The sequence below is a fragment of the Macaca fascicularis genome, chromosome 12 (assembly GCF_037993035.2).
Source record: "Macaca fascicularis isolate 582-1 chromosome 12, T2T-MFA8v1.1".
NCBI classification, from domain to species: Eukaryota; Metazoa; Chordata; class Mammalia; order Primates; family Cercopithecidae; genus Macaca; species Macaca fascicularis.
In genome coordinates, this window is record NC_088386.1 from 120,781,043 (window position 1) to 120,795,578 (window position 14,536).

At 40.0% G+C, this 14,536-nt stretch overlaps 1 protein-coding gene across 20 annotated transcripts in view; it reads right to left on the reverse strand.

The window, feature by feature from the left end:
* Positions 1–14,536, reverse strand: part of DOCK10 (dedicator of cytokinesis 10) — a 280,766-nt gene that overhangs the window by 72,876 nt on the left and 193,354 nt on the right. For all 20 annotated transcript variants that reach the window (XR_012421525.1, XM_074010334.1, XM_065526527.1 and 17 more), the window contains 7 exons: positions 14,175–14,240; positions 11,136–11,228; positions 7,159–7,282; positions 6,843–6,964; positions 6,388–6,474; positions 3,422–3,514; positions 1,570–1,688 (listed from right to left, as the gene is read on the reverse strand). Coding sequence is in view for 19 of the 20 variants with exons in the window: in XM_074010334.1 (XP_073866435.1) it covers positions 1,570–1,688; positions 3,422–3,514; positions 6,388–6,474; positions 6,843–6,964; positions 7,159–7,282; positions 11,136–11,228; positions 14,175–14,240 (704 nt within the window). In the remaining variant the exon portion in view is untranslated. The remainder of the gene's footprint in view (positions 1–1,569; positions 1,689–3,421; positions 3,515–6,387; positions 6,475–6,842; positions 6,965–7,158; positions 7,283–11,135; positions 11,229–14,174; positions 14,241–14,536) is intronic.

Genomic DNA, 14,536 nt, shown 5'->3' on the forward strand with positions numbered 1-14,536 from the left:
GGAGACTTTCTGTCCAAGTTGAATGTGCTAAGTATGGTCTGTGCATTTTTGACATTATCTTTTTGCAAAAGGGATTACTTTTAGTGCCTAATTGAAATTTTAGACCTTTAACTTCAAATTAATAATCATATTTAATTTGAAAAGGGCTTGCCTTCCGACCTATGGGCAGTATATATGCTTTCGGAAGAAGTAATTAGGTTAAGATGCAGTTGGTTTGTTTTGCTTTGTTTTTCCCGTAGCTGGGTTGGGGGTTCCAGTAGCAGTGATGGTACAGGTGGATCTTTTTTCACATGAACACTACTATAGCTCCATGGCTTTTTTTCTTTTTACGGCTTTTTTTTTCTTTTTTCACATTAACACTATAACTCCGTGGCTATGGTGCTCAGGAATATCTCAGAATTTTCAACAGATCTATCTGCTGCAATATTTAGGAGTCTTGCCAACACAGACACACATTCACATGCTGAAAAGAGCATGAGTTGAAGACACAGTTGGGGACTTTTAATGTGGGTCCAGAACTGGATGGTTGTGGAGCCATTAGAGATATTTAAATTGTCCAGAATTTCAGGCTCTGCTTTAAAAACTAGGCTAAAAACCCTCATTCAGAAAGAGGTCAGTAACAGGCCTGTGAGTTAGAAAGATACTGGAAACATTTCAATGCCAAAAGTAACATTTTTTTTTTTTTTCCAGAATGCTATGACTAAGTTTTTATAAAAAATGAACAGCACAAATATAAATTTCATAATTAATTCAAAACACTATCTCTATAAAGAAGAAACTGTGATCTGTGAAGGCATTGGCCAGATTAGAGATGTTGGAAGAAGTCAGTATAGCCAAATTTAAAGTGAGAACAGTTAAAAAATTTAGTATTTTAAAAAAAGGTTCTTGTGGGAATGCAAAATGATACAGCCACTCTGGAGAACAGACACTTTCTTAAATATCAAACATGCAACCACCTTGTCTCCCAGCAATTACACTCTGGGCATTTACTTCAGAGAAACGAAGACTTATGTTTACACAAAACCTGTACATGAATGTTCATAGCACTTTTATTCATAAGAGCCCTAAACTGGAGACACTCCAGATGTCCTTCAACAGGTGAATAATTAAACATACGTGGTGCATCCACATCATGGAATACTACTCTGCGATGAAAAGGAGTGAACTACTGATAGATGCAATGATCTGGATGAATTTCCAGAGAATTATGTTTCGTGAAAAAGCCAATTTCAAAAATTTATACTGTATGATTCTACACCTGTATGGAAGATGTTGCCAGTGGGGAAAACTAGGTAAACGGCACATGGGAAACTGAATTATGTTTTACAATTGCATATGAATCTCAAAATAAAAATTTTAATTTAAAAACCAAAGAAAAAGAGGTCTAACACTTTACTACTAATAATAAGGTATTAGAAGGTAAGGAGTCAAGAGTGGAAAATGCTTAAATTAGAGATGCGTTCAAATGAAATGTAAACACACAACAGTAGATGACTGTTTAGTTATAATTAAGAGTTTGTGTAACTACAGATTATAAAGTCTCTTCTCTTAAGGTTGTGTTATGGATACCTGGTGACAGTTGTAGTTATTTCATCTTCCTCATTCTGTACCAGAACTTTGAAGAGCTGATTCAAAATTATAGGCAGAAAACTCATGATTGCATGAATCTTTTCCACATTCAGTAAGTTCTGTAGTAAATTGGCAGAATAAAAAGGATATCAATAAAATTTGAAGCATGTCCTAGATTCAAGATCTGAAACTATAAAGCTATGAGAAGAAAACATAAGGAGAAAAACTTCATGACATTAGACTGGGTAATGATTTTTTGGATACGACCCTCAAAGCTCAGGCAGCAAAGTGAAAACAGACAAATGGCACTGTATCAAACTAAAAGGTTTCAGCACAGCCAAGGAAACACTCAATGGAGTAAAGAGACAACTTTACTCCGTTGAATGGAGGAAAATATTTGCAAACCATAAATCTTAGAAAGGGTTAATATCCAAAATATATAAGGAACTTAAACAACTCAATAGTAAGAAAACAACCCAATGAAAAAGTGGGTGAGGAACCCAAATAGCCATTTCTCGAAAGAAGATGTACAAATGGCCAACAGATATATAAAAAATGTTCAACGTCATTGATCATTGGAGAAATGCAAATTAAAAGCACAGTGTGATGTCACCTCATAACTGTTAAAATGGCTGTTATCAAAAAAGGTGAAAGATAATAATTATTGGAGAGGATGTGGAGGAGAAGGAACACTTGCATACTGCTGGTAGGAATGTAAATCAGAAGAGCCACTATGGAAAACAATATGAAGGTTCCTCAAAAAATTAAAAATAGCACTGCCATATAATCTAGCAATCCCACTACTAGATGTATATCCAAAGGAAGTGAGATCAGTATGCTGAAGATGTCTAGGTTCCCATCTTTATTGCAGCACAATTCACAGCAGCTGAGATATAGAATCAATTCAAGTGTCCATCAACAGATGAAATGAGTAAAGAAAACGTGGTACATAAACATAATGGAATACTATACAGCTTTAAAAAGGAAGGAAATTTGGTCATTTGCAACAACATGGAGGAACCTGGAGTATATTATGCTAAGTGAAATGAGCCAGGCCCAGAAAGACAAATACCACACGATCTCATTTATACGTGGGATCTAAAAAAGTTGAATTCATGGAAGTAGACAGTGGAATGGTGGTTACCAGGGGCTTGGGAGGAAGTGCCGGGGGGATGTTGATCAAAGGATACAAAATTTCAGTTAGATATATAGGAGGAATATTGCACAACATGGTGACTATGGTTAATAAAAACGGGCTATACTCTTGAAAATCTCTAAAAGAGTGGATATTAAGTGTTATAACCATAAAAATTATAAGAATGTGATATAACAAATACAGTAATTAACTCAATGAAGCTGTTACATAATGTATACATATTTCCAAACATCATACTGTATACAATAAAGGCATATAATGTTTCTTTGTTAATTAAAAAATGAATACATTAGAAAAAAATAAAGTATATTCTGCTGGTATTTTTTTCAGAACTTGAATATGAGCACTGTAGCCCACCTTTATCTGGCTTTATTCTTTATTGCAATTAGTATGGAATATAGGCATGATGGCAATGTTGCAAGGACTCTTGATTTAATAACTAATTTAAAATAAATTGATTCTGATTTTCAATTATTTTTATTTTGGAAAAAACTGATTTTTGCCTGTCTTTTAAGTCAAGAAACAGAAACGATTCAGAAATTATGAAATAAAATCATTTACTCTCTGAATTGATAAGGTATTAAAAAATCTTGAGTAATAATCATCTCCCAGTTTACCAATCAGTGGAAAATGTAAATGTCTCCTTTGCATATTTTTACCCTGGAGATCACTGAAACTGCTTGCATGTCATGTTACCTTACAAGAGCGGACGAAATTTGAGGTAGGTGACTGAGACATATCTTTCTCTCTTTTTTGGCACTCTTGGAAAAATGCATTCACATGTGGATCCTACAACAGCAAAAAAAAAAAAAAAAGTTTATTTCTGATGATACGTAAACTGTGTTACAAACATAAACCACTGTGATGTGACGTAAGCACTTCTGTAGGATTGATGCCTTGAAGTGCAAATGCTTTATTAAGGAGTCGGAGGAACAAAGCTTTGATGTGGACATTGCTGGCCTAGTGAAGGCTCTGCATAAACTACAAAGCCCACTCTTCTATTTCATTCTAAGAGGTTTTGTTGTCCTGTTCAACCACATGACAATGGCTGGAGAATTACTTCTCTTGGTTGTGCTTTTTGTGTTGAGAAAAATTTTCCTCATTTATCTTCCCACTCCCGCTTCTTCCATAGACTTCCACCAATTTCTTCCATGCCATGCTTGACACACATGACAATGCATACTCATGAATATCCACGGGGCATATTTTCAGGCTTAGAATGCCTGAATTAGTCCCAGATTAGAAGTCCACAACTCATATCTTAGGATAAAACTGACTATAACACTTGAAATTTATTTCCTGAAGAAGGTGGTACCTGGAAAATTCTCTCAAGTTCTGCCCTGAGGGTGGGAGCTACACAGTCAGGCAGTGAGATAAAGAACTTGTGTGAGGACATACTCTGGATGTTTCTCTGGTTTCTATGATTCCAGAAAGGCATCTGTAGCTTGGGTTTCCCTCATTTCCCTCAGGTCACTATGTGTGTGCGTGTGTGCGTGTGCACGCGTGCTATTTTCTGTTTTCGAAATGCAGCTCTTTTTTGACTAGAAACAACTGTTTTCCTTTTAAGTATCACTTCATTGATTCGTCTATTTGCTCATTATTTATGGAAAGCTGACTGCATGCCAGGCTCTTAGCAGGCACCGAGGGAGGACAGAGCGGAGGGCAAGGAAGGCCCAACTCCTTCCTCTGTGTACCTTCCATTAAGGCGGGGAGGCCAGCACGACACCACTACTTCCACACACACCTATGTAATCCCATTCGATGAGCACTTCAAACACAAAGCAGGTGCCATCTGGATGAGTGACAAGATGGCCCAACTTTGTCTGTTGGGTCAGGGAACAGGGAAGGCTTCTTAGAGGAAGTGACAATTGAGCTGAGATCTGAAGGATGGGTAGGAACCAACCAGACCAACAAGGGGAAGGGGGGTATCCATCCCCTGCAATATGGTTTGTAATAGCTGGCGGGGCGGTGGGGGGTGGCAGGAAAGGGGAGTACAATTACTCCCCATATCACGTAGGGTGTCCACCCCCCATGATATGGTTCGTAATAGTCAGGGAGGGTGAGTGGGAGAGCTTCCCTTCCCCACTGAAGAGGGGCTGAATGTCAAAGGGATCACTGGGTCTTCCTGGAACCAGGTGGATATTGTTTGGCTGCAGGGCCTTGGGTGTTTGAAAACTAAGGTAAATGCTGCCAGCATGTGGGTGATGAAAGTCAAGGCAGAGAGAGGGTGTGTTGTGGTGAGTTAGAGACCAGCTATTTGGAGAAAGCAGCTGGAAGCATGAGACAGAGAAACTGAGGAACTGCTGAGATATACGAAAATATAGGGTTTGGTGGACATTGAGCGTTTTGTGGAACTTGACCAGGGTTGATGGCATCAGAGAAAAGATGGGTTTAAATAGTTGTGGGTTCAGGGCTAGGGATAAGAAGTCAATGGGACTTGAAGCCTCAGAGGTTGCCGAGAGAAATTTTGGTCCAATGTATATATGATGCCTGGATTATTTCATTTTTCTTATGGATCAAGTGTGGCTTGTAGATAAAGCAGCATGAAGCAAAAAATGAAAAGCAGATACACATTAAACCTAAGAAAGGAGAAATACATATTTTATGTACTTGTAATAATGTATAGTTTATATCTGTTGCCGGAAAACTCACATTGTGGTAGAATAAGCTGCTTTGCCACGGAAGGAATGAGTTTGTGGTCATTTAACAATGGTAATAATTATACATGTATTGACTTTTGCAGTTCATGATGTATTTCTCATTTTGATCACATTTTGAAATATTTCTCCTTTGGATCACATTTGCTACAACCTTAGGTAGCAGAGGCTCTGTTGATATCATTCCTTGTTGAGGAAATAAGGATATCGGAGGTAAAGTGACTTGCCCAGGGTCATGGAGCCAGAAATTAGGTGGGGTGGTTCTCAAATGCAGTTCTGCCAACCTCATGGCCTTCCCATGAGATGAGCCCTGGGAAGGCATTGGGGATTGGACTTGGTTTTCAGGTAAAGATCTGAAGTATTTGTTTGTTTGTTGTTTATTTATTTATTTATTATTTTTGAGATAGAGGCTCGCTCTTGTTGCCCAGGCTGGAGTGCAATGGCACGATCTCAGCTCAACACAACCTCCGCCTCCCGAGTTCAAGAGATTCTCCTGCCTCAGCCTCCGGAGTAGCTGGGATTACAGGCATGCATCACCATGCCCGACTAATTTTGTATTTTTAGTAGAGGCGGGGTTTCTCCATGTTGGTCAGGCTGGTTTTGAACTCCTGAACTCAGGTAATCTGCCCGCCTCGGCCTCCCAAAGTGCTGGGATTACAGGCATGAGCCACCGTGCCTGGCCTTTATTTTTAACATTTAACATTTTTAACACATGAGTGTTGTCAGTAGAAGCAAGCCATATTCCAAGGGCAGTGTGATCCTATTAAATACACTTCTGGTATTTTGGTCTGAAGTTTTATGGTATGTGGGCTTAAGGGATTAGGACATTCTATCTATCTTGAGGGAGGCATCAGATTATGCCCTTAACATTCTTCCTTTGTAGTATTCAAACACCTGCCTTTCTGACACTTCAGGAAATGATTAGTCTCATCCTGTAAATATGGGACTTACCTCATGATGCTGTGAGTTAGAGAAAATGCTACTATTTCAGGTCAACATGCTCACCTGAGTATTTACTGTTGATAAAACAAATGTCGATACTTTGAAAAGTGGTTTGCCACCATCAACCCATTTGATGTCACTCCCACCATGCTGCAAAATAAAGTTTGTTTACGGTCACTGTGACAATTTGAGAGAAAGAAAATAAATAGATTGTTTAGTTTATGTTAATATGCTGTTCTGATCCATTAATCTTATGTCACCATAGAGGAGAAAATAAAAGATGCAAATACACTTAGCACTATTGGTAGATGAGACCAATATGATATCGGGATCATTTTTAACAGATCATTTCCAGTGGCCATAAGCTAAACAAGAGATGTGGCATAGGTACACTTGATTCATAGCTACAAGGGACGTATACACTATGATCTTAATTTAAATAGCAGAGAAAGAAGATAATCTTATGCCATTAAGCTGGTGTGCTTTTTAAAAATCTTAAATTATACATTATTCAGTACCTTTCCGCTTGTAGAATCTTGAAAGCTTAAATAATTAGGAGGCAGACTTGTTGCTATTGGGATGTTGTACTCTTGAGAAGCTATCTGATCATGTTTCATCAGAGGAAGCCAAGCATATCCAACTGTGCAAAAGAATAACAAACAAAAATTCTGAGTACAAACCTCCACGGTAAGAAGTCACAATAACGCTATTTATTATTTACTAATATGAAACTTCATGAAAAATAATTGCATAAATCAGAGCTTTGAAGATGCTCTCCAAACCAATGCGAACAGAAGACATGTGACTCTGCCTCAGATTTCTTTCTGGCAGTACCTGATGTTTCCAGAGCCTCCTTCTTTTTGGCATTAGCTTTTGCATTGATGTCACAGGTGACGTGATAAAAAGAAAACAAAATATGGTGTTTCTCATGGAGTTGTGTTGGTAGCTCAATTTTCACCTGCAAAGAAAGAAACCATAGTTGGACTGAGATTAAAATCATTTGCCCAATATCAGAGCAAGACAAAGCATAGCTTTAAAAAAAAATTTTTTTTAATTCTATTTAATTTTATTTTTTTTTGAGACTGTGTCTTACTCTGTCACCCAGGCTGGAGTGCAATGGCGTGATCTAGGCTCATTGCAACCTCTGCCTCCTGGGTTCAAGCAATTCTCCTGCCTTAGTCTCCCCAGTAGCTGGGATTATAGGCACGTGCTACCATGCCAAGCTAATTTTTGTATTTTTAGTAGAGATGGGGTTTCACTATGTTGGCCAGGCTGGTCTCAAACTCCCGACTTCAAATGATCCACCCTCCTTGGCCTCCCAAAGTGCTGGGATTACAGGCATGAGCAACCACACCATTGGTAAAAATTCTTTAACTGAAATCTAAGTCCGTGTTTAACAGTGCTGGATGTACTGATTTAATGCTCAATAAATATTGTTTCTGCTAGCAGTGATTTATTCACATGTTGATATTTTTACTTCTTTATTGTGATGGATGATGATAATTTAGAATACCTAGTGTTTCTCATTAGATAATTCATGCTACTAGGGTATGGATTAAATATATGCACATACATATGCATAAACACACACACAGATGTAACTGCAGAATATAGATAAGACACACATCGAGGAACTGTCATTAAGGGACACAAATTGAATAAACAGTAAGTCCATGCCTCCCAAAGTGTGGTTGGGGACCAGTTGCATAAGCATCACTTGGAAGTTCGTTAGAAATACAGAAGTTTTTTTTGCATTTTGGAGACAGGGTCTCACATTTGTTGCCCAGACTAGAGTGCAGTGGTACGAACACAGCTCACTGCAGCTTTGGCCTCTGGCTTTTTTTTTTTTTTTTTTTTTTTTGAGATGGAGTCTTGCTCTGTCACCAGGCTAGAGTGCAGAGGCATGATCTCAGCTTACTGCAACCTCCACCTCCTGGGTTCAAGAGATTCTCCTGCCTCAGCCTCGCGAGTGGCTGGTACTATAGGTGCACGCCACCACACCCAGCTAATTTTTGTATTTTTGGAAGAGATGGGGTTTCACTATATTGGCCAGGATGGTCTCAATCTCTTGACCTTGTGATCCACCCGCCTCAGGCTCCCAAAGTGCTGGGATTACAAGCGTGAGCCACCGCAGCTGGCCATGACCTCTGGCTAACTTTTTGATTTTTGTTGTTGTTCTTGTTGTAGAGACAGATGTCTTACTTTATTGCCCAGGCTGGAGTCTCAGACACTAACCTAGACACACTCAATTGGAATCTGCCCTTTCATAGGATCCCCAGGCAACTCATATGCACATTGTTGAGTAATATGGTATAGTAAATGATGCAGCTTTGGCATGGAATTGATCTCTTTTTAAAAACTAACAAACATATCTGTGTTACTGTGACAGCTAATGAGACATTTTGGGAAGTGGCCAGGCTGTAGCTATACAAATAATGCTTTCGAATGAAAATAAAATAAAAATGGATCTAGGTAAACAATATACTGAATGAAGGGCATTCTCCCTATTTCTGGAAAGAAATGTTTTCAACTAACTCTACATTTTATCGTGCTTTTGAGTTTTCAGAGCTCTGCCACGTACGTCATCATTTCATTTTCCCCAGTAGCCTTGTGAAGTAACATGGTGCAGTGTTAGGAACCAGGGCTGCACATGTTAGGGGGCTCTGAGTTACTGCAAAGGTGGTGTGGTCAGTAAGAGGATCTTCCAGGACAAGAACCCACATCTTGGGATGATCATTTTGCATTGGAACTCCGGTAAGCTGCAGGCAGCTCAATGTCAGCAACCGAGTCGTTCCCAGAATTGTACATACTCTCATGTGAAAAAGCTCATGGCTTTCATGAGGCTTCCAGGAAACACATGAGAATAGAAAGATTAAAACAGTTAAGAACAGTAAGAATATTAATTTTTTCAAAAAAATCATATATCTACAGAAAAAGCATCTTCCAGATGGGCTTTGTCAACCCTTTGGTCAACCGATAACAGTAAATATTCTGTAATGTGATCATGGTTTTCCCTGAACTGTATTTCACTTTCTGTCCTGAATTTGTGGGGGAAAAATTAAGGAGCACTGACTGTACATGGAAGAGTGAAATAATGTCAGGCAGGTGTTTCATTGGTGTTCCTTTAATTAGTTTTGAAATGATTACTGTGCACACTGTGGGAGGCAGAAAGACACCACCCGCTAGATGTCCTGAATGTTCTAATTCTGCCAATATGCTACCTTACATGGTAAATAGGACTTAACAGATGTGATTAAGTTAAGGACCACGAGATGGGGAGATTATCCTGGATTTTCCAAATGAGCAGTGTCATCACAAAGGTCCTCATAAGAGGAAGGCAGGGTCATAAGAGAAGTGAGAACAGAAGCCGAGGTCAGAGTGATGGGATTGTCGGGAAGGCTCAAAAGCCAAGAAATGTGGGCAGCCTCTAGAAGCTGGAAAAGGAGAGGAACTGGAATCTTCCCTAGAACCTCCTGAAGGCTCGTAGCCCTGCTGCAAGCTCGATTTTAGCCCTGTGAGCCATTTCAGACTTCGGAACAACAAAACAGTAAGATAACAGTTGCATGCTGTTTTAAGCTGCTAAATGCTGGTAATGTGTGAAAGCAGCCATAGAAAATGCCTATAAAAGGTGTGATATTATGAATCTCAGGCATCCCATCAGCAGGCTGCACTAGTCAGACCTTCACTTTACGGTTAGAAATTAAATTTTATCACTGAAATTTGTTTGTCTAAAGTTGTTTGTAATGTAAGCTAACATGTGTATAGTAATTGACCATGAGCCCAATGACTTTCTGTGTGTTAGAGGAAAAGGGTGAAGCTTCAGGCTCTGGAGTCACATGGCCTGGTTTGATTTCTCTCACTTATTATGTACCCTTGGTAAAGTTACTTGACTTCTCTGAGCCATAGTTTTCTCATCCATCAAATAGGGAGGTAATAATAGTACCAACTTCTTGGAATTACTGTGGGGATTAAGGGAGATGATGTGTGCATGGAATTTAGCTTGAGGCTTCGCACACTGCAAGAGTCCTGAAAGCCTGCCAGGGCAAGGCTTGTTCCCTGTCATGTTTAGAGATGACAGGGTCCAAGCTCACTTAAGTTCAGGCATGTCATAAGCAATGTAATTGGCTCAGGCTCTAGTTCTCTGCTCTCTTCCTTATGACATGAAATGCTGCCATTCATTGGTAAAGCTATTTAACACAATCTCTTCACTAGCTAGTGAAATAAAAGAAAAAAAAATTCACTGAAAAAGAAAAGAAGAAAAGATATATGCCAGCACTAAAAGCATATTTTTTTAAATTTAAATTTTAATGTTTTTAGTTGAGATGGAGTCTTGTTCTGTTGTTAGGCTGGAGTGCAGTGGTGTGATCTCGGCTCACCACAGCCTCCGACTCCCTGGTTCAAGAGGGTTTCCTGCCTCAGCCTCCAGAGTAGCTGGGATTACAGGCACGTGCCACCACACCCAGCTAATTTTTGTATTTTTAGCAGAGACGGGGTTTCACCATGTTGACCAGGATGGTGATCTGCCTGCTTCGGCCTCCCAAAGTGCTGGGATTACAGGCGTGAGCCACTGCACCTGGCCAGCATCCCATTTTTTTAAAAGGTCACTCCTGTCCTGAAATACATGAATTTGCAATGTACTCCTGGAACAATTGTCAATTAATATAGTTTAGAAATCTTGGTAAGTATACACCGGCCAAGGCATGTCCTGAGTCTAATGAGGTCTAGAGAGAGTGTTTCTCACTACACAGTTATCTGACCATTCACCCACCTTTCTTAGGAGCTGCAGGGGACAGTGGAGGGCTGGCTCTTACCTCATCTGAGAAATCTGGATTCTGAGAGTGGTGCAGAACTGCTGTGTAGGCGGCTGAGGTGAAGATGGTCCCTCCAGGTTTTCCATAAATACACTGTTTAAAAAGTTATGAGTTGAACAATTGTAAGTGTCTGAAATTATCCCTGGGTGAAAAAAAGGCCACAACTCTTCAGTACCAACCCTGGGACAATGGCAAACTTTGTGATAACTTGCCAGGCTAAGCTGGCATCTAATTAACTTTTAACTTCTTTGGCCTACTACCCTGCATTTATTATACAGTGAAAGCTGCTGAAGATAATTTGATGGCTTTCATTCATCATATAGATAATACACCAGGGCCAAATACCTGTGAGACAGGAATAATACAGGGTGGCCATAGGAGAACAGACAATTCCAGGCAGAGGTTTCACATGACTAGCAAAAAGGATACTGTTGAAATAGCTCCATAAGTCAGTGGCCAATAAGACCCTAAAAAATAAGATGTGGGCCAAGCTGGCTAAGACCAACTGTACCCAGCATGGTGCTGGATTTGACCTAGGTTTCTCCCAGGACCTCATTATATGCCCATTAACATACTAAATTACACTTCCACCAGCACCTGGGCAGTTCTGCAAACACCCATATTTGCTATAAATATAGGTGGCACCACAATTCTGATACATCGTCACCTTTCTTTAGACATCTTCATGAATGTAAAGAAACCCATAAAGATAGAAGCCCTAAACCTTCTTGCAGACGAATGTCTCTCTTGAGTACACCCACACTCTTCTTTCCTGAGTGTGTACTTTTTGCTTCACAGTAAATCTCTGTACTTTCACTATTTTCTGAGTCATCCTTGAAATCCTTCTTGTGACAGTGTCAAGAGCCTGTTCACCGGCTGGGGTTGGGGTCCTAAATACACTGTTTAAAAAGTTATGAATTGAACAATTATGAGTGTCTGAAATCATCCCTGAGTGAAAAAAAGGCCATAACTCTTCAGTTACCAACCCCAGGACAATAGCAATGATTCAGACAATGACCCGAGACAATGGTCAGTGTTTGAGGACCTCCCCTAGCCCATGAGTATCACCTGGACCAATCTGACTCTCGATTTACATGGGATAAGGTCTAACTTGTTTAAGACTGATTCCTATAGAATGGCTTCCTGAACAGGCCCTGATATGGTTAGACTTTGTGTCCCCACCCAAATCTCATCTTGAATTATTATCCCCACATGCTGAGGGAAGGAAGTGATTGGATCCTGGGGGCAGTTTCCCCTATGCTGTTCTCATGACAGTCAATGAATTCTCAAGAGATCTGATGGTTTTATAAATGGCAGTTTTTCCTGCTCTCACACAGGTGCTCTCTCTCTCTCTCGCCTACCACCATGTAAGACGTGCCTGTTCCCCTTCCACCATGACTGTAAGTTTTCTGAGGCCTCCCCAGCCATGCAGAACTATGAGTCAATTAAATCTCTTTTCTTTATAAATTACCCAGTGCAGTGTGAGAACAGAGTAATACAGGCCCCATGGAACCAGCTCTGATCTAGAGTTAAGGTCTTATGCAACCACAAGAGTTGGTTGGACCCCAGCCCCTGACACGCCAGCTTCTGGGATAGGGCTGGTTTCCGTTTCCACCACAGTAAGTTACTATTCTATCCAGCCCCGAATCAGGCCAGGGGCTGTGATATGGCACTTCCTTATAACTTATAAGCCCCCTTTGTCCAAAACTCAAGACCCCTCTTGTGGCGTCTGACATTTGATTTTGCTGTATCTCTGTGTGGTATTTTAGAATGCAGTGAAGCCGGGGACCCACCTGTGATTGTTCTTCTTTTCTACAATTTTCCATGTAAAAACATTGCTTTACAGGCCAGATGTGCTTGCCATCTGATCATTGCCTCTGTTTGCTTAACAATTATATTTCACTTGAATTTTTCTCTCCTGATGCTAACGCTGTTTTCGAGTTTGGTGCCAGTGGATGCTGACAGTGGCTCAAGAGTTTTTTTTTTTTTAAAGACTCTCTTTACTGTGCCTGATTAATTCAATCACTCAAATTGATTATTGTTCTTCTGAATAATGCTACAAATTAGAGGACTCAATTTGTACCAGACAGAGTGCTTTAAGAGACTACCACAGAGAATGGTGGGGGTTAGTTAGAAATTAGTTTTGTCCTCTACTACCTCATTCTTTGATTTGCCGAAGCTGGTAAGATCGGCAGCAGGCCCACTACAAATAATTTCCCCCTGAGTTTTAATGGGTTACTTTATGTTGTTTGAAATCCCTAAAATAAAAACTGCATATTATATATCAAATGTGAACTCTAAAAAATGCCATCCAGTTGCAGCTTTGTAGAGTGAAAACAGCACAGTGCCTGCAAACCTCACAGTTTTATGGAGCATACTAAATCGCGTGATCAGCAACCGGGACTGACTTCCCAGAGCCATTTTTCCAGTTCCTCAGGCACTTGGCCACGTGCACCTTCCATAACTGTGGGCATCCCACGGGCCCCTGCGTTAGACGTTGGGCCAGTATGCAGCAGTGCTGCTGCGCAGACCACACGAGGGCCGGCTGGGTGTTCTGTTTTAAATCAAGCACGCTGAACCGAGAGGCAGGCTAATCTTTGAAAAAGGCAATGTCTTCCACAGGGGAGTCTCGGCATTTACCTTGGAGATTGTTGATTTTTAGATGGGAGAAGCAGAGAGTCAATATTTGGGAACAAAAGGTACAAGAATACTGTGTGTACATTAGAGGGCCAGAAGTTCATGATAAGCAGCTCGTAATGAAAGACTTCGTCATCATCAGATGTTGGATGTATGGTTATTCATTTAAAAAATGTGTCCTTTTTTCCCAAGTCATGAAAAGCTAAAAGAGCTATGAGACTGGGATTTCTAACAGATCTAGTTAATGATGACTGTTAAATCAGGTACGTTTCAGATCTAAAACAAATGTATTAAATTACTGCTCTTTCAACCACACGCACATAAAAAGCCCCACAATGGTGGAAAGAATCCCTGCACCTGCCTTCCCCCTTGATGCTGGGTGCCTTTGCTGACTTGGCTCACCTTCAGGGGCATGGCACTTTCTTCATCGGAATTTTTGAATTCAATGCACACAGTTATATTTCGTGCCTGAAATTATGGAGAGAAAAAATGAAATTGTAATTTCCTATCAAATAACATAAAAAAATCCAAGTGCCTAAAATAAGTAGCTTCTAATTAAATCCGAAAAATGTAAAATATCCAACATTTTCTTGTGACATTATCCGTGATGTTCTGAAATAACAGAAGGATCTGGAGAGTGTACTTAAAAGGGAAGTAAAAGCTCATATTGAAAGGGGGGCAGGCATGCTATTTTTAGAGTATCTTAAGAAACTAAAAAAAATGGTCTAGAACAAAATTATTTAAGACTGATTTAGAAAAGATTA